The sequence below is a fragment of the Pipistrellus hanaki genome, assembly GCF_964339955.1.
Source record: "Pipistrellus hanaki genome assembly, chromosome: 9".
NCBI lineage: Eukaryota > Metazoa > Chordata > Mammalia > Chiroptera > Vespertilionidae > Pipistrellus > Pipistrellus hanaki.
This window is the reverse complement of record NC_140511.1, coordinates 27144427-27171549: the sequence shown is the minus strand read 5'-3', so window position 1 is coordinate 27171549 and position 27123 is coordinate 27144427. Positions and strand designations below refer to the sequence as shown.

The window sequence follows — 27123 nt, the reverse complement described above, 5'->3', positions numbered from 1 at the left end:
TGCAAAGTGGTTTTTCATATCAAAGGTACACAATTGAAACTAAATTTTACTTTTATTCCCTCCACAGAAAACACTAGAGAAACTTCGAGCCAAAAGTGTATGCTGACTTTCTACAAAATGTATAGAGGGCTTTTATTATTTGTAACATAGTCACAATTATTTAAAGTTAATAAACTTTTATTTATTTAAGGAATTTCACATGTTCTAAGTTCTTCCACTGCCTTAGTTCCTCTTGAGTTTGCGTCTTAATCATCTTACTCCCTAAAAGAAGAATAGCAGTGGTTAAAATTGGAAAATTTATTTACTTTCCCACCTCACCAATCACTAATATGAGTAGCTAAATCATATATCTCTTCAGGACAAAATAGATACTATTGAGAGTGTCTATTACATCCTATAGAGAACTTCAATTTTAGGTCACAGCGTTAAGAGCTCCTGGTTTTAGTTCCATAAGCTCTCTTTGAAATGACCCATAAATTATTTTTCAGATGTGTACATACCTTTTTTTTTTTTTTTCTCAATCCTGATGTCATTTCAACCAGTCCTATATAAGAGGAATAAAGATTTTCAGTTACCATAGAGCTTGTGATCATGGTAAGGTTTTAGCTAGACAAAGGATATCAAGGCCACAGATATCTAAGATAGCTATCATCAAATCTCACTGATTACCAATAGCTATTACAAAAATCTCCTATAGCTTATGTTAGATTTATAGTGGACAGTGATCTGGCAATGTGAATTGAGTTTAGTAAAATGTTCCCAGTAGGCTGAATGCTATGCTATTAACATAGCAGGAAAAAAACCTATTGGGGAAATGTTTTGTGGTCATGTCCACGGCAAATAAGAAACTGCATTCTAAAAGCCTTGGTAATGACCATTATACTTTGGTGTGGGGTAAGATAAAGACAACTTACCACAATCCTTTTAGCTGAGCTTCTTTGATCTACACTTGAATATGGGCATGCTTCAAAAACTGCACCTATGGAGAAAGATTTTAACATTCATATTGGACTAAATTTTTCAAAATACATTTCATTAGGTTCCAAAGTACCCCGACAACCAGTTCCTAACTGGCATATATTGTAAGTTCCAGGCTTGAAACTGAAAATTAGAATAAGCATCTTTTCAATCAATTTAAATATTGGGAACAAATCTTATTTTTAAAATAAGACTTAATCCGTTTCCATTCATAAAATTCTCATAGGAAATGTTCATTTTTCAGGGAATGCTTATCTTAGAGCTTTCATGTTTTAAAATATTTATTTACTAGGGAGATGGATGTTCAGATGGCTATTTTTCATTCAGCTCATTCAGAGCAGTTGAACATTTTGCCCATCATCATAACATCATGCTGGTGAACAGAACAAACATAGCGTTCAGCCTTTTTAATGTCCAATTTTTTGTGGGATTAATAAGCCATCAGGATGGGCTACTGAAATAAATAAATAAATAAATGCAAGGACATTAATACTAAGGTTTAAAAAGGAGCTTAAGTTTCCTATAAACTAGGAGGGAGTTTGAAGGAAAAAATTAAAATCTTACCTATAATGGTTGGGAGCTAATTTCCTCAAGCAATTTACTTTAGGGTCCTAGAAATTAAATATTAAGAAAAACATTGTCATTTTATCAGGTTATGTAAGAAATACTATTCCTTAATTGTTTCTGAAATTGAAGTCTTTTTACTCTACTCATTGAGCCTGGCAAAAAATGTTACAGGTCTCATTGTCACCACTGTAATAAAATTACTGTGATGGAAGCATAACCTGTGTCTCAATGTAGCCACATTAACAAATTTCTGGACACCATACACAAAAACAGTGCCCATTTTCATATAGAATGAGGCTTTATAAAAGTTTTTCTCAAGCTTACATGTACACTATGCAAAAGGTTTTGACAACTGTATAGAAGTTCCTGCTGACACTTGCTATATCGATAAAGGAAAGAAACCCCTAGAAGCAACAGAAATAGAAAGGCTTACGTAGTTCAGGTCTGAATAGTATCTGCCTGGTTTTCAGACACCCTAGAAAAAGAAAAGTATTAGTTCCTACTGAAGATTACTTATGTCTAACTGAACAGTAAGAACTGTTTAAGAATGTCTCAATAAAAATACCAGGTTTAACATGCACAAAGCCAAGAAAACCAACGATGCCAGATACTGAATTTATATTGCACTGTCCTTTGAACACCCAGCAGGAATAAACTACTGAATGCAGATACCATGCAGTGCATTATGACTGAACTATAAACACTTGAGGATTAAATCTCATTGTGACAGATCCAGAAGCAGGTTAACCAATTGACAAATCTCAAAGGGAACAGAGAGAAGGGGGAGATTAACCCAAGAACTTATGTGCATAACCCATGGATGTAGTCAATAATGTGAAGGCCTGGGTTGGTGAGGGGAGGGAGAGCATCTATAATATCTTCAACAATAAAGTTTTAAAAAGCTAATTTCTAATTGTCATGTTAATGAGGCAACCATATTAATGCAATAAACTATAAACCCAAGTCACTATTTCTTTATCCTCTTTGCAGTAAAAATAAAGGTTACCATTCTTCAAACTGTTATTAGGTGGAATTCCTTCGCTATTTTAACATCCAAATCTGCATTACTAGGATGAACCATATGTACAAGGGTGCAAAGAGGGAGGGGACACTTTCATTTGGTGCCCCTAGTCATGTAGTCCCTCCCCCAATTTTGTATATAAATACAATTAGAGCAAGTATTTTCACCAAGATATTGGCAATTCTACTTTATACCTAAACAACTATTAGTCACAACAGTAATGGAATGCTTACAGCAATCCTCAAATTAGCATCCTTTTGTTCAGGTGTCCTTATCAAGTTGAGATGCCATAGAAACTTTTCTCATCATTTAGCCTATTGTCAAACTGACTTCCTTCCTTATACATCATTTCACTTAGTCTCAGAACCTACCAAGTGGACTTTGCTCACAAATTGCATTTTTTCACTTTGAGTCCTTAATAAAGGGAAAGAAATTAAGTGATCAACTTACCACTAAACATGAATAAGTGCAAATCTTCACTCCTACAAATAGAACACCAAATAAAAAGATTGACAAATGTGTAATTAAAAACTAAAACTTAAATAGTGCTATATTCAGCTGTCAGAATTATGTTTTAGTTCATGTCTGTATCATTCAGCAGTTGAACAGTTAAATTCATCATCTGAACTGCAGTGGTACCCTAAGGCTGTCACAATGTCAACCAGTTAAAACTTACCTAAGCTATCACTCCCTAGAATAGTACAGATCTTCAGGATATACAAAAATACCTAAGATTAAAAAAATTAAAAAGATTATTAAGTCTGTTGCAGTTTTAGAAGCTGTCTTGTAACTCCTTCCCACAGATTTATCAGTTCTGTGAATAAAGGAAGCAACATATTTATTCTATGAGGCGTTTCCAACGACGTAAGTCTACAGAAAAAGACCCATCGGGATAGACCTCAATCATTTACACATTTTAAAAGGCATAAGTCAATAGAAAGACAATGAGAACTGATCTGCTCCAACCATTTGAACTCAAAATTATAGAAATAGTCAAACATCTTCAAATTTGTAATAAACTTAAAAGTATCCCATAAAATTGATCACAAAGGATTCTAACAACAATTCTCAGGAAATACATACTGACCAACCCCTTCCCCCCCCAAAAAAAAACATGCAAAATAACAAGTAGCTACTCTAGATAACCCAAATGAGAAATATCCATGTATAAATTTTTATGTATTTGGTATTGCCATCTTTCACCTATGCAATTCCCATATTTCACAGTAAACATAATTTTGCCTCAGAAATGAAGATCTATATGAAATATCTTCTCCTAAGCTACTTATCAAATATAAAAATACAGGGTTTGAATGTGGCTTTATATATTTATGTTCTTAATACTTTAAAACTTTATGCCTCCTAAACTTATAAAGCCATGCCCTGTGTAGTCATTTCTAGTATTAAATCTGCCTCTATAGTCCAAATTCCAGTTTGGGACCCTTTCCTGCAAGTAAAGTGAGGCTGACATTGTATCCCTACATAATGGTGATTCTCAAGATTCATTTTCTGAAATCATGTCCTTATCAGAAGTTAAAAGATGGCAGAAAATCTTTTAATAATGAAACCTGTGGAGATTTAGATTATCAATGTTGACCCAAAAACTCACCTAAAGAGTAAGAGATAAATCCAGATATTGTGTTCAAGATGAAACCCTAATTAAAAAAAGAAGTCAACTTCGTTACAGTGTTATCAACAGCAAAATTAAAATACTAAAACAATATGGTTGATATTTCCCTTGTATTCTATGCTTTTTAAATTAATCCTTCAGTCCTGGAACCAGGGTTTTAGGTATTATGTTCCTTCTTATATGTATCAAAACTCATACTGAACAATGAGTTCTGGGTTGCAAAAGAGGCTTTATTTTTAGCACTTGTATGTAGTTTTTGTCCACAAATTACAAAAACAAACGTAAGTGCTATTGTGAAATGCAGTGTATTTAGCAATATAATTGGTAATATTTATGGCGAAAAGACAAATGATAGTTAATATTCCAGGCTGTCAAGAAGGGGAAATTATTAAATTCTTATCGGCACTGAACATGACTATCAAGATCACATTTGTCTGAATAAAACTGGGATAAAAATAAGGGCCAAAACCGGTTTGGCTTAGTGGATAGAGCGTCGGCTTGGGGACTGAAGGGTCCCGGGTTCGATTCTGGTCAAGGGCATGTACCTTGGTTGCGGGCATATCCCCAGTGGGGGGTGTGCAAGAGGCAGCTGATCGATGACTCTCATCAATGTTTCTAACTCTCTCTCTCCCTTCTTCTCTGTACAAAATCAATAAAATATATTTAAAAAATAATAAAACAAGGGTTTCAGATATCCTAAGAAGGGTGATTGTTGTCATTCATTAATGATGACTTTATTTTTAGGGTTACAATCACTAAACTTTGACTAAGCTCTTAGGCCGACATTAACAAGTATAGGCAAAAACAGTGGGACCCTTCTAAAGTTTTTTTTTTTTTCTCACCCAAGGACATACTGAAGAGAAAGGAGAGAAATATTGATTGGCTGCCTCTAACTGGGGATCAAACCCACACCCCAGGAACCATGTGGGTTTATGTGCCCTTACCAGGAACCAAACCAGCAACCTTTCAGTGCACAGGATGAGAACCAACTGAGCCCCTCTGGCCAGGCACTAGGACTTTATTATTTTACAATAGATTATTTCTGCTATGAAAGCCTCAATTTTTTTGTACATGCACAATTTCACTTCAATTTTTCTTGGTAATAACTTCAACAGTTTCTTTCTCAAATTTGTTCAGAGGTACTTTTTATTTTCACCATGGCAGTTTTATCACTAGAGTGGCATATATATTCATCACTTTACAAGTTTCTTTTTCTCTAGTTTCTTTACCTTGACATCCATATTCCTCTCCTTTTCAGGTCATTCCGTCTTCTGTCCAATGTTTTTTGGACTTTATACTCTTTTTAGACAAAGCAGCGTCTTTAATATGTTCTTGCTCTAAATATGCATTCATCTTCTTTGGTAATTCAGAACTTATTATGAAATAATTATTCTCCTGCATAAAAGATACCAATATTAAGCAATAACTAAAACTTAACTGCTTTCTTAATTACACATAACTGAGTTCTAGAGACAACACCTAAGATGTTAAAAATCCAATTAATTTTTGCTTTTATTCTCACTTGATAGCCTAGTATCAAACTTAATAGTACTGAAAAGTCCATGTCACACTCAACTACCCAAAAATTTTATTCTTGCATTTACTGCACCAAATATTAAAGCCTTTCCAAAATTACACAGGGACTGTAAGACAGTAACTACTGCATAAAATCCTTCCTCTACCATCTGAGACACCTCCCAAAAGGAAATAGAATAAAAATGTCACTTACCACCAATTTGATATCACATTCATCATCACGTTCAAGATTTGTAGCAACCTCATCCTCTTCTTCTCTGCAATATTCAAAGTATCAGATGACTAAATCCTCTATAACCCAATTAATAATATATTAATTACACACAAAATAGCAATACTAGCTGAGGAAAATTACATTATCATGCATAACACCCAAAATTGGCTCCCATGTGCCAAGCTCATAGAGCTCAACTATAACCCAAATAGCCTATTGTATCTTTGCTACCATCATTATTAAAGCATAAGCAAATATTAAAAGCATAAGGATGAATGAGCATTAACATTAAAAAACATTTGGTAATGATTAAATTTACACTGACTCTTCAATAGGAGAGATCGATCCATCATCATCCAAGTATTTATATCTACGACTATCAAGGTCTTCTTTTTCTAAATCTTCACCAACATTCATCTGATTTAAGGATTCCTTGAGGTGGTATTCATACTTCAGTTTCTCAAGGTAGTTGAAAAATCCTCTTGCCACTGCTTGCTACAAATGAGAAAAAAATCACAGCCTTACAAATATTTCCCTCTATCCTTATCAGAGGTGCGTTCCAAAAAAGCAAGGACCCCCTCATCAAGAGCTCTCAGTGATCTTGATTTAACTATTCTGCCATATGCAACTCATGTAATACAAATGCTGACTGTAAAAAGAACTCACTGCTACCTTGAAAATTATCAAACTTACCAAAGTTGGTACAACCCAGAACAATCTTATGTTTGGGAATTAATAGACTTAAATGCAGATAAACTATCTTTTAACCCCCACCTGAGACTTTTCTATTGCTTTTAAATAAGGGTGTCTGTGAGTGAGGGGGGGGAATGCAGGGGGAGAAACATCAATGTGAGAAACACATGGATTTGATTGCCTCCAGCACAAGCCCTCACCAAGATAGAGCCTGCTACTGAAGTACATGCCCTTGCACAGGAATCAAACCTGCAGCCCTTCAATGTATGAGCCGGCCAATGTGTTAACGACTTACATCAAGCCATCCAGGGTGCACATAAGCAAATTTTTGAGGCTTTATTATAATCACCTTAAAGAATAGGTTAACTGTCAGGCTGGTGTGGCACAGTGGTTGAGCATGGATCTATGAACCAGGTCTATTTCAATTCCTCCTGGTCAGGGCACATGCCTGGGTTACAAGCTCCAGTAAGGGGTGTGCAGGAGGCAGCCAATCGATGATTCCATCATTTAATGTTTCTCTTTACTCTCTGAAATCAATCTATCTATCTATTTTAAAGTTAACTAATATCAATCCCCTCAAATCAGAATCTAAATCAAGCAATTAAAAATTAACTATTCAAACATTAAATACAATATACTGCTAAGTACCAGGCAGTTATGTCAGAAAATGAATACTCACTATCAATAAGAAAATAAAACCTACTAAAATCACTGAACACACAAGTTTTATTTTGTTTGGGGAGGGGACGTGGGTTGACCTACATTACAATTGGAAACCATTTGAGTTTTTGGGATGTTAAAAACCTGACTCGAAGAGATTTTACAGGAACAGCCTTGGAGCACACTTCATATACAGGCAGTCACTAAATACACACATGAAAATTTCACCTAGAAGCCAATGGAAGTTTGAACTGAAGGCCGGTACATCTAAATTTAAAGTGACCCAACACACCAATTCAGGCACTTTAGCTATGGGTACCCACATACACTAACTCACCTCAAATGTTAAAATTTTTCTCCAAGGTAACGGTTTACTTCCGTTCTCTGACTCTACAAATGGGAACTGAGGTCTTTTAACTCTAAGCTGTTTCTTACTTATTTGTGACCTACTGTTTTTCCTTCCTTTCGGTCTTTCCTTTGGTCTTCCTGTTGGCTTATATTTCCTCCTTTTACGTTTCTTTGGTTTCTTTTTCTTGAATCTTTCAAAAATAGCTTTTAAAGTCAATGGTCTTGGTTCTATAGATGAGTCACTGGATGAATCTCTTGCTTGAACACTTTCAAGTGATTGAACACATTTCCTAATAGGATTTCTTCGCCTCCGTTTAGGTGAGGAAGGAACACATTGAGTTTTAAATAAGCTGCTACCCGAGGAGGAGCTATCACTGGAGAAAAAAAGGGGGAAAATTAATGTATCCTCTTTATAAGACTGAATGCTTATTACCATTAATGCACGTTTCTTCCAAGGGCAGAAGCAGGAAAACCTGCTCAGGTTTATGTAAACCAGGTTTTTCTATTCTTTCCTAATCCTTGAGAATTACCTTTACCACCACTCCTTATCTATAAAGATTTATGCTTTCCTAGTAATTCAAGTAAACATTATCATCAAATCTATTGTCTTCTAATGAAAATCTGGCAGTTAATATAAAAAGTGCACTTACTTTTGATTTTCAATTTCCAAAGCTGAATCAGATACTGTTATGTAGTCCGGAGAATCCATTCCTGCTATCTTCTTCCAGTCTGTCTGGAAATTGTTATTCCTCACTTCTTTGCTTTCACCAAATTTCTGACAACATAAAATACAGTCCATATGATGTCTAGTTTCCCCAAACAAGTGCCAGCACAAACAACTAGTATCCAAGCAATGCAAAATTTGATGCAGATTATGTCATTATATGTAAATTAAGGCCATTCATATTTTCATGAAGGGACCATCCATTTCAAATAAAAAAATTCTAAATCTAGAAATTTTATTGATAGGCTGTATCTTTCAGTTGTGCCTCTATTGCTATCCAGTGGAACAAGGGTCTAGGAAATGTCATCCCCTCAAAAAAAAATCAAACATCTTTCCAACAGGAAAAAAAATGTAATTTTATCATTAGTCATTTAGTAATGTACAATTAATGGCCCAAAAGCCATTTTCCAAAAGCAAATGGTAACAAGGCAAGCCTCAGTATAACAGGAAAATTTGCTCTCTCAACCCCTCACACCATTTTTAAATTCCTGATCTGGGATTTTCATTTGTGGCTTTTCCCATTCATACTGATTCAACAAAATCACTATGAAACCTTTCTTGGCATATCTTTTTGTTACTATAGTTATTAATTTAAAAGTTATGAATTCTCTCTTAAAATTCAATGATTGGACTATTAACATTGATGTCTTTTATCTTCCTTTTAAATAAAAAATTCCTAAGATTTTACAGTAGTTTTGGGAAATAAGTAAAGATGCAAGTTACCTTAACCATAAAGGTAGTTCAAATAATGGGCAATCAGTAAATTCACATATATCTTAGATTCTCCAAAATGTCCAATGGACTCACATAGTAATTTCAAGGTTTTATTGTAGTTTGAATACAAAATCAGACTATGTCATGAAATGCTCAAAAATAACATTGAACAAAATTGGGTACAATGGCACTGGTGGTACACCTGAGCTTAACATTTTTTTTTAAATATTAGGACATTCTCAGAATAAAGTATAATGAACTCAAAAGTCACTGTTTCGGAAACGTTATTTAGAAAGCATTTCTGAGTGTCCCTTATTCCGAAATTGGGCCACGTGGCCTGACAGTGCAACCACCCCCTCCCCGCGGCAAGAACAAAGCTTCTCTAACCACTACCTGACCTTGGGGTGACGATCTCAGGAAACCCCTAAAGTGACCAGACGTCCCGATTTTTGGAAAGATCCTTTCCAAAAACCGGGGCTGTCCCGCCAAAAGCGGGACCTAAACCCAGGCACAGAAAATGGCCTAAGCGTTACCTGGTATTAATTAGCCCAGAACCCCTGAACTGGTCTGTATCACCTACCGCTCCAACACTCCGATCACACCCACTGTAAGCGTGGTTTGTGTGCCGCCACCCGCAGGCCTGACTTCTCGGGCTCGAACCTCGCAGGGGGAGGGGAGTGGGGGCCGGGGAGAGCTGGAGGCGCACCCCCTCCCTCAACCACCAGGCCCGGACGGCACCGTCCCTGTCTTACCCGGTTTAAGTCAGCGGACGGCTCGCACCACCCAGCGCCGGCTCGGTAAGGACCTCCGCGGCGAACTCGCCACCCGCAGCCCGGGCCCGGGACGCCGGCGCCCAGGAACCGCCCAATCCCAGCGGGACGGCACGGAGCAAACGCCGGCCTCCGCCCAGTGCGCGGAGGGAAAGAGCGGGCCACCCGCGAGACCTGGTTAATAGTGGGGCCAAACTCTCGCGATAACAGTTTAGCTCCGGAAAGAACGCGAGAGACGGGAGGTGGGGGGGAGCGCCGTTGGGGTGGCCGCGGAGGGAGGAGCCGTTCCAAGTGGGCGGGGCCTGAGCTCCAAACCCAGAGGAGGCGGAGTCGCCTGCGGCGGGGTTTAGGCGCAGGCTTCCCTAACCCATTAGGTAAGGCTTATAGCGGAGAACCTGTAGGCAAACGACAGAAAGAAATTGTGAAGCCAAGGGAACGGGAAGGGTGTGAAGTGCGAGGCGAGGAGACAGCCCGGTTTGGTTCCGGGGGTCTCGCCTTTGCAGACCTGGCGTCCTAGGCGTGGGTGAGTGGGTGTGCATGGTGCCTCGAGTGCGTTGTCGGATTCTGTCTGCTTTTGCCTCCAAAAATCTCTTCTGTGTTAAAACTGAAAGGCTCTTGCTTGGACTGTCACTCAAAACATGGAACCTTTGTACTGGAACCAGTGTTACTGCGTAGGACACCCAGCTCTCTCCACCTTTGGACTTTTGTTATTTCCAAAGTGGGGTCAGCCTCCCAGGAGTTGGTTAACATATCACTGGAGACAAATTCCTTTTCTCAGTCCCTCCCCCCCTCTTAGTTCCTAAGTATTAACAAAAACCAGCTTAGAAACTACCTTAGTTTTGGTGGGGTTTCTTCCCCAAAGCAGTCACAAAACGGAATACGCTGGTCTGATTTGTGCATTTTCAGACCTCTTGTGTCATATGATAAGCCAGTAAACCTGTCTAGTCTTAGTTTAGCTAGTGTGATCTCAGGATTGGGCAGACCTAGAAGGTAATCTGGTCTGTTCACTCAGTTTTGTTCCAAATAGTGAACAATTCCAGGCTTAAAGAGTCTGATCCTGTGGGCATGTCTAGTCTATGAAATACTGTGAGCTCCAGGACTGGTATGGATGTCCCATCCACTGCCGTATTAGGGAGCAAGCACTGGGCATGTAGTTTGTAAGGCTCATTGCAAAATGAAAATGCCGGGTGACTTGTTCAAAAATCGGGAAAACTATCATTAAAGGTCCTAAAATATAAGCTGTGAAATGATCATGCTTTGATTGCCACTCAAAATATGGAGCCTTTGTACTGACTGGAAGCCAGTGTTACTCTGTAGCACACCCAAATATATTGGTTTCCTTTTTTCTTCCTTTTTTCTGTAGTATCTCTTTTGACCTGTCATGATGTTTTAATTAAGAATATTATTTTGCTATTAATTATTTTTTAAATATATTTTTTATTGATTTTTCACAGAGAGGAAGAGAGAGGGACAGAGTCAGAAACATCGATGAGAGAGAACCATCAATCAGCTGCCTCTTGCACACCCCCCACTGGAGATGTGCCCGCAACTACATGCCCTTGACCGGAATCGAACCCGGGACCTTTCAGTCCGCAGGCCGACGGTCTATCCATTGAGCCAAACCGGTCCCGGCATATTTTGCTATTAATTATTGATAACATTATTAATCATTCTATTAAATATTATTATACTATTATTTATTAGCATTCATTTGCTATTTAATTCACTCTAAGAAAAATTTTAAGTTTACATTAACATGATTTTTATCATTCTTTATATTGTGCAATTTCAGTTTCAAATCTATAATTATAAAGGCATAGTATGCTAATTACACCGGACGAAGCTGGGACTGGAAGGGAAGCCCTGGTCCCGGTGCCAGAGGGAAGCCGGTGTCAGCAGCCGGGGATGGAAGGCCTCCTCTTGCACGCATTACATGCATCGGGCCTCATATACAAATATAAGAACATTTGTTAAATCATTTGCAGAATCATTGAAATTTCACAATTTGTATTTCATAATGCATCTAAAGCATCTACTGTTCTTACTAGAACAGCAGCAAATGCATGAGACAAACTCATCTGTGTTTATTTAACTTCCTTAATTACACTCTACCTATGGAACCCAGGGACTTGGAGTCCCGTTAAACCCCATGGATCATGGGCCCACCAGAATTCTGTGCTTACCCAGTTTCACAGATACTTCATGTGGGAGGGGGCAGTTAGGAATGATGGTGGGCATGCACACTGCACTTCTCTCAATCCATGCAAGCTCCATTGCCCTGTCAGTCTCACACAAAAGTTCAAATGTAAAATGTCAACAGAGAATTAAACCAAGTGCCATTCTGAGCATATGACCTTGTGTAGCTACACTAGGGCCTTGGGTCTGGTACATTGTAAATGTTGAATAAATTGAGACTGCACTTACGCTGGTTGTTTACTAGATACTTGGAACGGTTTAAAAAAAAAAAAAAAGTAACAGAATGGAATCCCTTTTGCTAAGCCCCTTCACCAAACCCAAATTTAATAACTAACCTAATTTCAGTTTCAGCCTCTCCCAGGGTAAATGTTAAACCAATCCATCTAGAATATCCAGATCAAAACTAGTCAGGTAATCTGCTTGATAAACAACCCTCCTGTCCTTTCACCCCAAAAGAATAGGACTTGGCCTAAAAATAATCCTGTTTTTTTTTTTTCTTTTGCTAATAACTTGTCTGCCACACCCTTCTGAATAGAAAAACCTTCCATTTATGCACCATCTCTCGGAGTGCCCTTCTACTTACTGGATGGGATGCTGCCTGGTTCACAGATCTCTTAATAAAACCAATTAGATCCTCAAGTTTACTCATTTGAATTTGTTCTTTAACAGAAGTCAGATGTGAGAAACAGCCCTAGCTTTAAAGAGATAACAGTCTAGGGGGCGGGAAACAAAGCGAACAGATCATCATAGGAATCCTCTGAATGCTGTAAGATCACTCAATACAAATTCTTCCTTATTGTGAGCTGAAGTGTGTCATTCCTTCACTGGTTAATTGGCATCTGTGATGAGTTCTGGCTTTGCAGTGTGTTAGCTTTGGCTTGAATTCTGTTTCTGCCACTTATAATAGCTGTGTGGTCTCAGGTAAGCACTGTATTCTCTAGCCAATTCCTTCCTATGAAATGAGGATATCAACAGGATTGAGAATATCTGTAAAGTGCCTAACATAGTGTCTGATACATGAAATGCAGTTAATAAATAGTTATCAGCTTGGTTACCATAGTTCATTCACTCATTCTGCAGTTCCATGTATCCAACTGGTTTCTACCAGTATTTCTATTCCCATCTCTAGACCCGACTCCTGGGCCACTGACTCTCAGCATTGGAGTACGAAAGGTAAATGCTGTGCCTCCACATGGCCCACAGCTGTCCTGGAGCCACTCTGAGTTTATGGCAGAACCTCTCTATCCCTTTCTCTCTTCACCCCTCCAACTACCACTTAAACACTTACACACACACTACCACGCTGCTTCTGCGCTGTTGGCTTGACTGACGTTCTACGTTTCTAAACCAATTATTCAGGCTATAGCCCCCCAGGGTTAGACTTTCTATTTTGGTGAAAAAAGTAAAAAAAAACAGATCTTTTTAAAGATAGCAAAGGGTGTAAAATTAGGATATATTTGAATTTAAACTTGAGTCATTATTATTTGTATTAGAAGCAGAAATATCTAGAATGCTTTTATTATCCTCATTATAAATAAATTTTATTAATTGAGCAGATTTTGACATGTTCTTAATTAGTACTTGCTGGGCAAAGTATGATGTTAACACTTGAAAAATCTAGGTGAAGAGTATACAGAAATTATTTATGTGTATTTCTATCCATCTGAAATTATTTCTAAAGAAAAAGTTAAAATGTCTAATTCCCGAGCAATTATAGATTATTCAACTGAAAATATGTTTGAGGCCCTAGCCGGTTTTGCTCAGTGAATAGAACTTTGGCCTGTGGACTGAAGGTTCCGGGGTTCGATTCCGGGCAAGGGCACATGCCTGGATTGCAGGATTGATCCCCAGTGTGGGGCATGCAGGAGGAAGCCAATCAATGATTCTCTCTCATCATTGCTATCTCTCTTTCCCTATCCTTTCCTTTATGCTATATAATAAAGCCCTAATATGCAAATTGACCAAATGGCAGAATGACCTGTCGCTATGATGCCCACTGACCACCAGGGGGCAGAGACTCAACACAGGAGCTGCCCCCAACCCCTCAGAGGGAGATGACCGGTGGTGACTGGAGCAGGTGGCGCCACCAGTCAAGCCAGGTGCCAGCAGGAGGCCCCTGATCACCCTGCGCACTGGTCACCCCACAGATCAACCCTGATCACCAACCAGGCTTAGGGACCCTGCCCTATATATTGGGAACAGTCTCTTAGATTTAAAAATTAAAACCTGGCAAGACTACTCTAACACTGAAAAAACAGGATGATGCAGCGATGACATGCATAGACTCTGGCTTGCACATTTTGTGGTCAGCCCTGATTCCGACACTTATAACTGTATGACAAAGCCAATTACTTCTCTCTGCTTCAGTTTTTCCACCCATAAGGTGGGGAAAATGGTACCACTGACTCAGAAGGATCATATTATGTACTACTTTTTATAATCAGGGCAAAAAAAATGTAGCTGCCCATACAACAGCAAGATACCTTTCACCTGTATGGAAAGTATAGTCACTGGTGCATGCAGCTTCCAGGATTGCAAGAGGGATGTCCGATTGCTGGTTTAGGCCCGACATCCCCTGAGGGGTTCTGGATTGCAAGAGGATGCAGGCCAGGCTGAGGGAACCCCTCTCCCCATGCACGAATGTTGTGCATTAGGCCTCTAGTGAAATCAATAAAAATATATTTCTTAAAAATATGTTTGAGATCATTGAATTATGATTATATAGAACTTGGGGCCCATTATCAACAATTTATCTTTTATTACATTTATCTTTTATTAAGAATATGTATATTAATTAAAGTAGAGTAAGAGTTTATATTTGATAAAGTACTGAAATAAATGTCAAGTTCTAAGTGTATGTAATAGCATATTTGTGCGAGATGTGTAGTTTGAAATTATCATCAAAACTAAAATTTAGTTTATAAGAAACCCGGGACCCTTTGGAAAAGTTAAAAAGAAACCTTTTTTGAAAGAATTTTTCCAGTGCTGCAGAAGGACCGCCTTTCACTTACTGAGTAAGCATGTAGCAGAGACTGTTCAGATTAATGAGCTTTTCCATTAACAGTTTCAATGAGAGTTCCAGCAGTGCTCTTAGAGACACCTCAGCTTTTGCCTGTGTTCCTTGTTGCAGCTGGCCCACAGTGGGATTCCCTGCCCACCTTATTACTCTTATTCGTTTCTTTTGCCTTCATTGCTTTTATCTCCCTCTGCTTGCACACTTTATCACCTGAACATTTGAGGTAAGACCTAATTTCTGTGTATATAAACCTACTCATCAGAAAATATATTTAGCATATATTGTTAAAATATCAAATTATAATTGGTTAGATTATCAGGATAATTAAACATTGAAGCTGTTTACTAAGAAAGTATGATTATTTGTAAATGAAATTTGAATTTCAAAAGCTAATCATTAACAGTTTATTTCTCTTAGTAATTTAAATTTTCTTTTTTAAAAGTGATAATCTAATATAAGTACAACCAATGGACACAAAACTCTGGGGAGGGAGGATATGTATGGGAGGGGGTAAAATATGTACACAGATAATAATTTAATAAAAAAATAAAACTTAAAAAAATAAAAATAAAAGTGATAATCTAAGAAACTTGTTTAATTTTTAGCCTAAATGTCAACTATAGAATAGAAAACACAAATGATCTATTATATAGAAGTACTTGAGCATTCTGTACAATCATCTAATTACTTCATAAAGCTTAATAACTACTTTTTGTTTCAGGACCTGTAGTCCTTAGCCCAACCATTAGAAAACCCCATGTTCAATCCAGGTCTATGACTAAAGAAAATGAACCCTGTGCCCTCTTGGTTTGTCATTTCTTGTCTATTTTAAATGTCAACTATATAAAGTATCGGTATTAAAAGAGATTACGTGGATATTTTGTCACTGGGAATATTGAATACTAGAAGTTGTGATTGCCTTTCTTTTATTTATTTTTATTGATTTTATATATTTTTTTTTTTATTGATTTCAGAGAGGAAGGGAGAGGTAGAAAGAGAGAGAAACGTCAATGATGAGAATCATTGGTTGGCTGCCTCCTGCATGCCCCACACTGGGGATTGAGCCCAGCCACAATCTGGGCCTGGGCCTTGACAAGGAATCAAACCGTGACCTCCTGATTCATATAGGTTGATGCTCAACCACTGAGTCACTGTTTGGACGTGGCTGCCTTTCTGTGAGAACAGAAGCCTAACGCTCTTTTGCCCTCTTTATGTAACTGAACACTGAATGTTCATTTCCAGAGCAGCAGCTCTTTGTGCCCGGTGCCCTGTGAGCTCCTGTGATCATTAGCCTGCAGCAGTTTTACTTGTGCGTGAAGAAGGAAGAAAATGGCCTGTGCTGAGTATTCTTTTCATATGCCAAGTCTAGAGGAACTTGTTGGAGGTAAGTACAATACTTAAAAGTTTTTTAATTAAATATTATTTACGCAATGGTACTTTCAATGCAGAACTTGTTTTCCTTTTCAGTTCCTGTTCTATTTGTATTGAGAAATTAAATTCTGGCCCTCAAAAAGAAATTAAACTCACTATTGAAGATTATTGATCATTTTATAGAATGAAAATAAATATAAAAATCTACATTTAAGGTTTAAGGGTGTGTGGTGCTCAAAGGATTACACAATTTTGCTTTATTAACTTTTTATCAGTTACAGTATTCTTTAAACATATAACCTACTGTGGTGTACTAATCAGGTTCCCAATATACTATTCCCAACCCCATATGACAGACTGCCAGTAAACTTGCTTGCTTATATGTTTCTGTCTCCATGTATTTTTAAGTATTTCACCTTGTTCAAACAAGAATTTAAGTCAGCTTCACAAGATAAATTAGGCAAGATAGAAAATAAAAAGAAAAAATAGGAATATAAAATGAAAACAGAATAATTTTTAATGTGTTTTTATTGATTTTTAGAGAGAGAGGAAGGGAGAGGGATAGAGAGATAGAAACATAGATAATAGAGAAACATCATCCATGAGCTGCCTCCTGCATGCACCCTTACTGGGGATTGTGCTTGCATCCCAGGTATGTGCCCTGACCAGGAATCGAACCCACCACCTCTTGTTTCTTTGGTTGATGCTCAACCACTGAGCAGTGCTGGCTGGGGAAAGACAGAATAATTGATCTGAAACTGGAGAGCCTGCCAGAATGCTAACATTTGTTTGACAGCCTTTAGTTTAGATTGTATTCTGATGGTAACTCTGAAACCTAACCTTATTTCTCACAGTATCTGTCCTGGTAGTTCCTCAGTCCTTCTGATAAGGTTGAAGTAAAAAAGTGGACTCATATTTTACTTGGTTGTGGCTCTCTTATACCTTCCTATATTTCCCCAAAAACTGGATGGAAGCTCATAAAACCATTTGTATTGTTAGTACTCTTTGCTTGTATTTCTTTTCTATCAGTCTGATATGACAGGACAGCTGAGGCTAAATTTAGGATGACTTCTTGCTTTTTAGAAACTAATTCTATAAGACTTAAACTAATGGTTGACACTAGTTTCAGAGAAATTTTTACAAGAACTTTTCATCCTTAAAAGTATATTGCTCTTAGATTTATAATGTTGAGACATCTATGTTTGCTTTTTTTACTTTTTTTTTTTTAAACCTTCACCCAAAGATATGTTTTTTATTGATTTTAGAGAGAGGAAGAAACATCAATCGGTTGCTCCCATACGCACCCCAACTAGGGATTGAACCCACAATCTGGGTATGTGCCCTGACCGGCAATTAAAACCACCCACCTTGCCGAAACTGGTTTGGCTCAGTGGATAGAGCGGACTGAAAGGTCCCAGGTTCGATTCTGGTTAAGGGCATGTACATTGGTTGCGGGCACATCCCCAGCGGGTGTGTGTGTGTGTGTGTGTGTGTGTGTGTGTGTGTGTGCAGGAGGCGGCTGGTTGATGTTTCTCTCTCATCGACATTTCTAGCTCTTTATCCCTCTTCCTTCCTCTGTGGAAAATAAATAAAATATATTAAAAACAACAACAACAACAACAAAAAAAAAAAGCACACCCACCTTTTGGTGTATGGGATGGTGCTCTAACAGATCCACACCGGCCAGGGCACTTTTTTTTTATTGAATAATAATATAGCTATAGTAAAGTACAGCTTGATGAATTTTAACGTATTTATATCCATGTCACTATCATCAAGATCAAAATATAAAATATTTTCAGCATTGCAGAAAGCTCCTTCATGTGCTTTCCCAGTCAGTATCTGTACCCAAGAGGTTAACTACTGTCCTGATTTTAGTGATCCATTTTTTAAATACATCATATAGTATATACTCTTTTGTGTCTTGTCTTTCTCAGCCTGTAAGCTTCAAGGAAGTTGTTGCATGTAATTGCTTAATTTCTATCAGTTTAAATATTTACATTCAATATCTTTGGAATCCTCTCCCAAAAGAAAGGTAGTGCTCACCTGAGTCAGTGTTTCTCCTCAGTGGTTTATAATTACTATGATTTATACTGGTATTTATGTGTCTGAGTCTACATGATATCTTGTGATAGACTATGTGTCTAATGTGGAATTGTATTCATTAATAAGATCCCTTCCCCCCGCTTTTTAATTATACAAGTTTATAATTATAGAAGTGCGACACACACAAAAGTTGAGGGAAGATTTGATATGTGGTGACAAACTTTTACCTCATGGTAAGTAATCGCTTTCCTTGTCTGTATTAGTTCTGCAGAAGGGGCTAAAGGATAACTTTGCTGATGTGCAGGTGTCTGTGGTTGATTGCCCTGATTTGACTAAGGAGCCATTTACCTTTCCTGTAAAAGGTAAGCAATTTTTGCTATTAGTTTTCTTTTAGTCCTAATCTTTTTCTGAAACCAGGATCATTTTTAAGGATTAAGGATTATTTTTAAGTATCTACAAATAAGGATATTGTATCAACTTTTAGACTAAATTGTGCTTAATTTCTATGCTGTTTTCTTATGTTGGTCAAATATCATTTTGTACTCCAAAGATCCAATCTAAGTTTTAGCCCCAATAGCCCTTTCCCTATTATAATCAACTTCATATTATTATTATGCTACCAACTATATCAAGGCATGCTTCGTCAGGACAAATTAGAGCCACAGGTAGTTGGAATAGAACATGGGTCCCAGCTATTTACATCTTCCATTGCCTACTATTTGTAAAACTATGAGAATGGGAAAGTTATCTACTTGTAATAAATTAAACTAGTGTTTTCTAGCATTTAATAGTAATTGCATTAGATATTTGCCTATATTTAAGTTTGAGTTGTTGTTTTTTTGTTTTGTTTTGTTTTGTTTTTAGGAATCTGTGGTAAAACTAGAATTGCAGAATTAGGAGGTGTGCCTTACTTATTGCCTCTTGTAAATAAGAAAAAAGTAAGTGTACTTTTACTCTTCACACTCACATGAAGATTGTAGAATTTGGGTTGATTCCTTTTATTAGAACACTAGAAGCCGATGCACGAAGATTCGTGCTAGAATGGGCTTTCCTTTCCCTGGTTGCTGGCACCACCTTTCCATCCAGCCCAGCCCCTTTCCGCTCTGGGAGCCGCCTCTTTCCGCTCCAGCCCAGCCTTCCCACACTGCCCAGAGGCCCTGAGAGACCGGGGAGGGGGGGGGGGCGGTTGGGCAGAATTTACCACCATCTTTGTTGGGTTAATTTGAATATCACTCATGATTGGCTGGTGGTGTAGTGGAGGTATGGTCAATTTACATGTTTGTCTATTATTAGGTAAGATTACTGACCAATGTGGCAAGGAATTGTTGATGGACTCAGTCATAAAAGTAAACCTGGGAATTTGTATAAATTATTATTTAAATAATGTTGTTTTCCTCTTATATAGGTTTATGATCTAAATAAGATTGCAAAAGAAATCAAGCTTCCTGGAGCTTTCATTCTTGGAGCGGGGGCAGGTCCATTTCAGACTCTTGGGTTCAATTCCGAGGTCAGCATATATATATAATTATTTTATTTTATTGATTAGACATTTGGTTTGCCTTTTGCCTTTCCTTCCCTATCAGAAATCTTAACTTTCTGGATGAATTGAAAGTAGTTAATACCAGGTCTCTCTACAGATTTTCTATTTGATACAGTTTTGTATTATAGCACATGCTCCAACTGATGCAACTATAATAGGGCGCTAACCCCTAATTTCAGATTTTCTTAGAATATACACACATTCTTAGGTGAGTCCAAGGTCCTACTGTGGTCTGCTGTGGATCTGGATTGTGAAAGATTGTAATCCTTATACATCAGAGGATTTCAGCTTCTCCATAAATCTCTGATTTTAGTACAAGAGCAGCTTTTGATTTGAAGATGAGTGGAATATTTAATAATCTGGTCAACACCCCTTTTCCCACCACATTGTAGAAACCTACACCAGTAGTATGATTATTTACAAAATGTAATATCTAGTACTGTGAATGTCAATATATTTCCAACACAAAAATAGCACTGCTTCTTCACATCTCATAAACCGAGGAGTGAATGACATCTTCAATGTGCCCATTCTCTCGCAACCTTTACAGATATGACCATTAGTCAACAATCAAGTTCTTTTGCAGAATCAATATAATTTTCCTACTGTTCAAGGGAAAAAAATTTTAATTAGAAATTTTAAATGAAGCAAATGTTACAATGAAATAGGTACACTATAAGAAATACTGTAGCCAAAATTGGTCTGGCTCAGTGGATAGAGCGTTGGCCTGCCTGCAGACTGAAAGGTCTCAGGTTCGATTCTGGTCAAGGGCATGTATCTTGGTTGCGGGCACATCCCCAGTAGGGGGTGTGCAAGAGGCAGCTGATCGATGATTCTCTCTCATCGATGTTTCTAATTCTCTATCCCTCTCTCTTCCTCTCTGTAAAAAATCAATAAAATATATATTTTTTTAAAAAAGAAATACTGTAAACATTTTATAAAATGTTTTTTCAGCTTTTGATACTTGTAAATCTTTAACATTTTGTTTTTGAATTTAAAATTAAATAGTTCAAATTTCATGTTTTCTTACTAGATATTGAAATAAAAGGTCTTAAAACATAGGATAAAATTCTTTCATATTATTCAAGATACCCTGTTTGCAGAGAGATACAAAGATTGACTAATTTTATCTTATTTTTCTTTTCAGTTTATGCCAGTGATTCAAACAGAAAGTGAACACAAACCTCCTGTGAATGGAAGTTACTTTGCCTCCATTAACCCTGAAGATGGAGGATGCCTACTAGAGAAATACAGTGAGAAATACCATGGTTATGGGTGTGCATTACTGGCTAACCTTTTTGCCAGTGAGGGCCAACCTGGAAAGGTGATTTTGTCCATAAAAACAGTGTTTTTCAGAAGTTCTCAGCTAGAAATTTGAACTTTTACTGCCACAAATATGGTTTTCTAAAAAATATCCAAAGTGTCTGAGTTAAAGGTCTTTAGCTTAGCTGGTTGTGGCTCAGTGGTTGAGCGTTGACCTATGAACCAGGAGAACACTGTTGGATTCCCAGTCATAGCACATGCCCAGGTTGCAGACTCAGTCTTCAGTGTAGCGCATGCAGGAAGCAGCCAATTGATTAGTCTCTTGTATCATTGATGTTTCTATTTCTCTCTCCCTCTCTTTTCCTCTCTGAAATCAATTAAAAGCATGTCTTTCAATAACCCAGTTATGAAAGATTCAGAGAGTATTACAGATAGAGTGAAACTCTCATTTAAAAGTGATTTTAGCCGAGACCGGTTTGGCTCAGTGGATAGAGCGTCGGCTTGGAGACTGAAGGGTCCCGGGTTCGATTCCGGTCAGGGGCGTGTGCCTTGGTTGCGGGCATGTCCCCAGTGGGGGGTGTGCGGGAGGCAGCTGATCGATGACTCTCTCTCATTGATGTTTCTAGCTCTCTCTCTCTCTCCCTTCCTCTCTGTACAAAATCAATAAAATATATTTTAAAAAAAAAAGTGATTTTAAAAATATTTAGTAAGCAATACCCTTCTTTTTTAGGAATTATAAGGTATCAGGACATCCATATGGGGAGTGAGTTAGTCAAATACATTGAGTGGCCAGATTATTATGATCTCTGAACGTATAATAATCTGGCCACTCAGTATATATCAATATATACATTAGAGGCCTGGTGCATGAATGCATGCATGGATGGGGTCCAGGCAGCCTGGCCAGGGGAAGGGGACATGGTTGGCTGGCCTGCCTGCTGGTCGAACTCCCGGTCGAAGGGACAATTTGCATATTAGCCTCTTATTATACAGGATATACACTGAGCAGCCAGATAATTATCCATTCAGAGATCATAATAATCTGACCACTCTATGTAGATGAACTATGTAGCTGATACTATCTACCTATAATTAGAATCTATACAATTTGTTCATTCCTAACTGATCAAACATTGATTGAATTAGAAAAGATGGTAGCAAAAATTATAGCAAGACAGAGTTAAAGAAAATTAATGCCTCACTTCAGATTTACTTCATGTTAGAACACAAAAGGATGATTTCAGTTTTAGCCTTGAGAATGCTTAGATTTTATAAGTACAGATAGCTGCTTCAGCTACTTAAGTAAAAATACCTAATAAAGTGAAGATAACCTAAGTCCAGAATTTTAAAGGAAGTGACAAAATATAATCATTTTCCCTCCCCTGCAATTAAAGAATCCAGTTATTGGAGATTCAAAAAGTAGGCAGAGTGAAAGTCTTATTTCACACTGAGGTTAGGAATAACACATAGTAAGCAGTACCCTTTCAGCCAGGGAATTCTCAACTCTTGACTACCTTGGCAATGTAATGATAAGAATCTCTAGAGTTCAGTGAAGGATTTAGCCATAACTCTTTCTCAGTCCAAGAAAGCATGACTAAGAATTATTATTAGAGTAAATGTTCTATAACACACACACACACACACACACACACACACATCTATAAAAAAGTGAATATTTGCTTAATGGCATTTAGATTGTATATTTTACTTCGGTAGATATTTACATACAATTTTGCACCTTAGAACAATGGTATGCATATTTATGTCCTCTCAAGGTCATTGAAGTGAAAGCCAAAAGAAGAAATGGAAAACTTAATTTTGTGACCTGTATGAGACAGACTCTTGAAAAACATTATGGAGACAAGCCTGTAGGGATGGGAGGTACTTTCGTAATTCAGAAAGGAAAAGTGAAGACTCACGTTATGGTAAGGGCCTGTGGGGGTCTGAATGCATGCATTTGTGGATATGTATGTGTGTGCATGTGCTTAAGATTCTTAAGGATTTTTTTAATGCACATTGAGAATTTTACCTTTAAAAACACCCTGAATAAGTTTACTAGATTGTATTACTTTAAAATTTTAAGACACAAATACTGTAAGTCACATTGTACAATGACATCTAGCTAAGAGTTAATGTTTTAGAACTTTCTTTTCAATGTTTTTGTTTTTCAGATCAAAGATAGATGTGAATATAAGCCTATGAAGCTGATTATTACTTTAATTGCCAGAATCCCATACTCAATACATACACTTTACTATTAGAATGATTGTAGTTTGGGAAAAAGAACTCATGAAAATTACAATCTATGGGCTAAAAGTAATAAGTTTATAAGACATTAAGTATGGAATACTATTTGAAGACAGATCCAGGGCATTCGGAACTTTTAAAATATAATTTATATAATTTTTGATGGGTGAATGAATCAATGAAGTAATTTTATCAGTAAAACCATTAGATAATGTATGGTTTTAATGGTTTTATCATCCTGCTAATTTTAAATGGCATGCCAGCTGACCATGCAAAGAAAGCACATTTGTGAGACTAATTACTTTTCCAAATTATTTACAACAGAATTATAAATATTAAGGAAAATAATTGTGTATATGTATTTTTTTCAAAGGAAATGAAATCAGTATCTTGATATATACACTCCTGTGTTCACTGCAGCATTATTCAAAATAGCCAAGTTATGAAAAAAACATATATATGTATACACACACACACACACACACACACACACACATATATATATATGATTTAAAAAAGAAGGAAATCCTGCAATTTATGATAATATGGATGAATGACATTATACTAAGTGAACTAAGCCAGACAGAGAAGAGAAAGATAAATATTGCATGATTTCACCTATATGTAGAATCTAATGGTAATTTTCAGGGGTTTGGGAGTGATGGCAGGGGAAAATAGAGAGATGTTGGTCAAAGGGTACAAACTATACGTTTTAGTGTGTACACACTGATTGGTGATCCTTTTAAAAACTAAGGTGTATAACTTTTTTTTAAAATATATTTTATTGATTTTTCACAGAGAGGAAGAGAGGGATAGAGAGTTAGAAACATCGATGAGAGAGAATCATCGATCAGCTGCCTCTTGCACACCTCTTACTGAGGATGTGCCTGCAACCAAGGTACATGCCCTCAACCGGAATCGAACCCGAGAACTTTCAGTCCGCAGGCCGACGCTCTATCCACTGAGCCAAACCAGTCCGGGCAGGTGTATAACTTTAGATGCCAAAAATAGTCAACACAATGTGTAAGAACTCTTAATGTAATATGAAATTTTAATTCTCAAAAATATTCAGTATGTTTACCTGTTTAATGATCTTTTATTGTAGCCTAGAGAATTTTCTCCCTGCCCTTTGAACTCTGATGAAGACGTGAATAACTGGTTGCATTTTTACGAGATGAAGGCTCCTTTGATTTGTCTGCCAGTTTTTGTCTCCAAAGACCCAGTAAGTCTGTGTCTGTTTTTTATATTGTAGTATACCACAATGATAATGCTCAAGTTTTAGGATCGTTGTGTTTTTTAAATTTGGCATTTTTTTTTGTGTTGTTATTTAAGAACTAGAATAGTCTCTAGAATTATCTTAAAAGATAAGGAAGCAGGTGGCTAACAATCTTGAGCTAGGCAGAGCAGATTTTACCTTTGAGAAAATGAAGATACAGGCATTTTAAATAATACCCGAAGACATGTTATTAAATAGTAGAATTACAACATGACTCATTGTATTTGCTGTTTATTATACTGTTCATTATATCCTAATACTATACACTAGGAAAAATATTATAATATAGATCAATTCAAAGTAAATATCTACCAAAATACTGGCTAGTGATATCTTTTGATCCAATGATTACATGCCTAGGAATTTATCCTTATTTGCATGACTGTGTAAAATTATTAGTTACAAGGTTATTCATGACAGAATTTCTATAAGAGTAGAATAACTAGAAATAATGTAAACATCAGTTGGAAAGTGGCATGTACATAGAAGGAAACTCTTTTATGATCTGATATACAAAGATCTCAAGCTATATTGTTACATGAAGAAAAACAATATGCAGCACAATATGTACAGAGTACTACTATTTGAGTGAAAAATATAAATCTTTCTAGAAGGATATGGAAGAAACTGCTTACATAAATTCCCTGCAAAGAAAGGAAGTGAGTGGTGAGGGCAAGAAATGGACAGATGTGTTTTACTGAATATATTCTTTTGAATCATATGAATGTATTACCTACTTAAACAATAAAATAAAAACTACATAATATAAATTTAAAAGGCCTCCCTCCCCCTTAAGTAAATTCTGTTCAAAATAATTTGAATATTAACAGATAGTTTGTCTATTGTTCTAGGGGTTTGATTTGCGATTGGAGCACACTCACTGTTTTAGTCATCATGGAGAAGGTGGACACTACCATTATGACACTACCCCAGATATAGTGGAGTATCTTGGCTACTTCTTACCTGCAGAGTTTCTCTATCGCATTGATCAACCAAAAGAGACTCACTCATTTGGGCGGGATTAAGTCAACTGCTATTCATTTAGAAAAGAGAAATGATTAACTAAGTTGATTAATTGATTTACTCAGGAGTTGATGCAAATATAAAATCCAACAGAAATTATCTCACTACTTAAACTCTCTATTTTTGGCCTTTGAAATGAAAGGTATGTTGACATTATGCTATGTTTTATAGGTCTATTGAAAAAGTTTATTGGGAACAAAGACACATAATGTAGATATTCTTTATTATTTTTTTCTAAAAATCAGTCTTATATTTATACCTGAAATATAAAAGCGCCCTGGAGTCATGCGATAGGTTATTTTTACATAACTTAAACTGGTAAGTTATGTAAATTACAAATAGTAATCACATTTGTTTAAGATATTAAAATTTTCAGCTTAGTCTCAAAACTGCAAATAGGATATTAGAAAAATCAGTGTTGGAAATTTTGATAGTTATTGAAACTTTGCATTGAATTTAAAAAATCCATTTTAGAAGTCAGAGTGTTTAATAATTTAAACACTTTTATCATGGAATACAGTGGTCAGAAGGAGGAGCTTCACCCCTTTTGGTGAAGTTCAACCATACTCAGAGTTTGCAATTTCCCTTTCACAAACATCAGCAACTAGATGGTTAGCCATGATTCCTACTCCGTTTGGACTGTCACCTGGAAGCAGTTGGTGCCTTGTTGGTTACTTGCAAAATGAGAAGAGATAACAAACAGCATCAAAATACAACATTGAAGAGAGTATATATTTTAATTTATGTGAGGCTATGGCTAAACATGGCCACTGTCCTTTGAGATATATAAAATTATACTCTTACTGATTATAATGGTCAAAATTTTCCTCAGTGTTCTTCAGTAATCATTAGCCAGAAATTAACTATCTCATTTTACTAATGCAAACAATGTGCAGATTTAAGAGCTCTTCAATATTAAGCACATGGTAAATCTTCAAAAAATATTTTTGATTGTCTTCTCAGGATGTTTGTTGTAACATGTCCTTTCAGTATAAATTACTAAATATTATTTTTAAATAAGTACTAGTTTGTAGCAAAAAGTGATTAAAGCCTGGCCAGCATGGCTCAGTGATTGAGCATTAACCTATGAACCAGATCACTGTTTGATTCCCATTAGGGCACATGCCTGGGTTGCGTGCTCGATCCCCAGTGTGGGACATGCAGGAGGCAGCCGATCAATGATTCTCTCATCATTGATACTGATGTTTCTGTTTCTCTCTCCCTCTCCCTTCCTCTCTGGAATCAATAAAAATGTATTTTTAAAGAGTGATTAAACATTTATATTCATAA

The 27123-nt window shown here is 36.9% G+C and overlaps 3 protein-coding genes across 5 annotated transcripts in view; 2 read left to right on the top strand and 1 right to left on the bottom strand.

Moving 5' to 3' along the window:
- CEP295 (centrosomal protein 295) overlaps nucleotides 1-193 on the top strand; it is a 46052-nt gene extending 45859 nt beyond the window's left edge. Inside the window, 1 exon segment of the mRNA XM_084895440.1 lies at nucleotides 68-193. Coding sequence (XP_084751566.1) covers nucleotides 68-106 — 39 coding nt within the window. The 3' untranslated portion in view covers nucleotides 107-193.
- TAF1D (TATA-box binding protein associated factor, RNA polymerase I subunit D) lies at nucleotides 157-12730 on the bottom strand. The gene is given in 13 exon segments (XM_084895423.1): nucleotides 157-257; nucleotides 501-544; nucleotides 915-979; nucleotides 1543-1589; nucleotides 1979-3294; nucleotides 4176-4221; nucleotides 5426-5482; nucleotides 5484-5591; nucleotides 5926-5989; nucleotides 6272-6441; nucleotides 7637-8021; nucleotides 8298-8422; nucleotides 12635-12730. Coding segments are annotated over 7 exon segments (945 nt in total). The 5' UTR covers nucleotides 12701-12730; the 3' UTR covers nucleotides 157-257; nucleotides 501-544; nucleotides 915-979; nucleotides 1543-1589; nucleotides 1979-3294; nucleotides 4176-4221; nucleotides 5426-5455.
- Nucleotides 10130-27123, top strand: LOC311628301 (ester hydrolase C11orf54 homolog). Of its 3 annotated transcripts, none has more exons than XM_084895418.1 (9): nucleotides 10130-10229; nucleotides 16310-16451; nucleotides 18748-18846; nucleotides 19349-19422; nucleotides 19890-19991; nucleotides 21172-21348; nucleotides 23063-23212; nucleotides 24640-24756; nucleotides 25662-27123. In XM_084895418.1, exons 2-9 carry the CDS (start codon nucleotides 16397-16399, stop codon nucleotides 25833-25835), a joined length of 948 nt encoding a protein of 315 aa, XP_084751544.1. In that variant the 5' UTR covers nucleotides 10130-10229; nucleotides 16310-16396; the 3' UTR covers nucleotides 25836-27123. The 3 variants fall into 3 exon arrangements, with proteins under 3 accessions (XP_084751544.1, XP_084751543.1, XP_084751545.1); XM_084895417.1 differs by having other exon boundaries at nucleotides 10153-10378; XM_084895419.1 differs by lacking the exon at nucleotides 10130-10229 and adding an exon at nucleotides 10236-10378 and having other exon boundaries at nucleotides 16315-16451.

Bases quoted from the DNA above. Each gene is read 5' to 3' on its own strand.
- LOC311628301 (XM_084895418.1), top strand. From the start codon at position 16,397: ATGGCCTGTGCTGAGTATTCTTTTCATATGCCAAGTCTAGAGGAACTT. The intron at 19,992-21,171 runs GTCAGCATATAT...TTTTCTTTTCAG, and splicing joins CTCTTGGGTTCAATTCCGAG to TTTATGCCAGTGATTCAAAC. The intron at 24,757-25,661 runs GTAAGTCTGTGT...CTATTGTTCTAG, and splicing joins TTTTTGTCTCCAAAGACCCA to GGGTTTGATTTGCGATTGGA.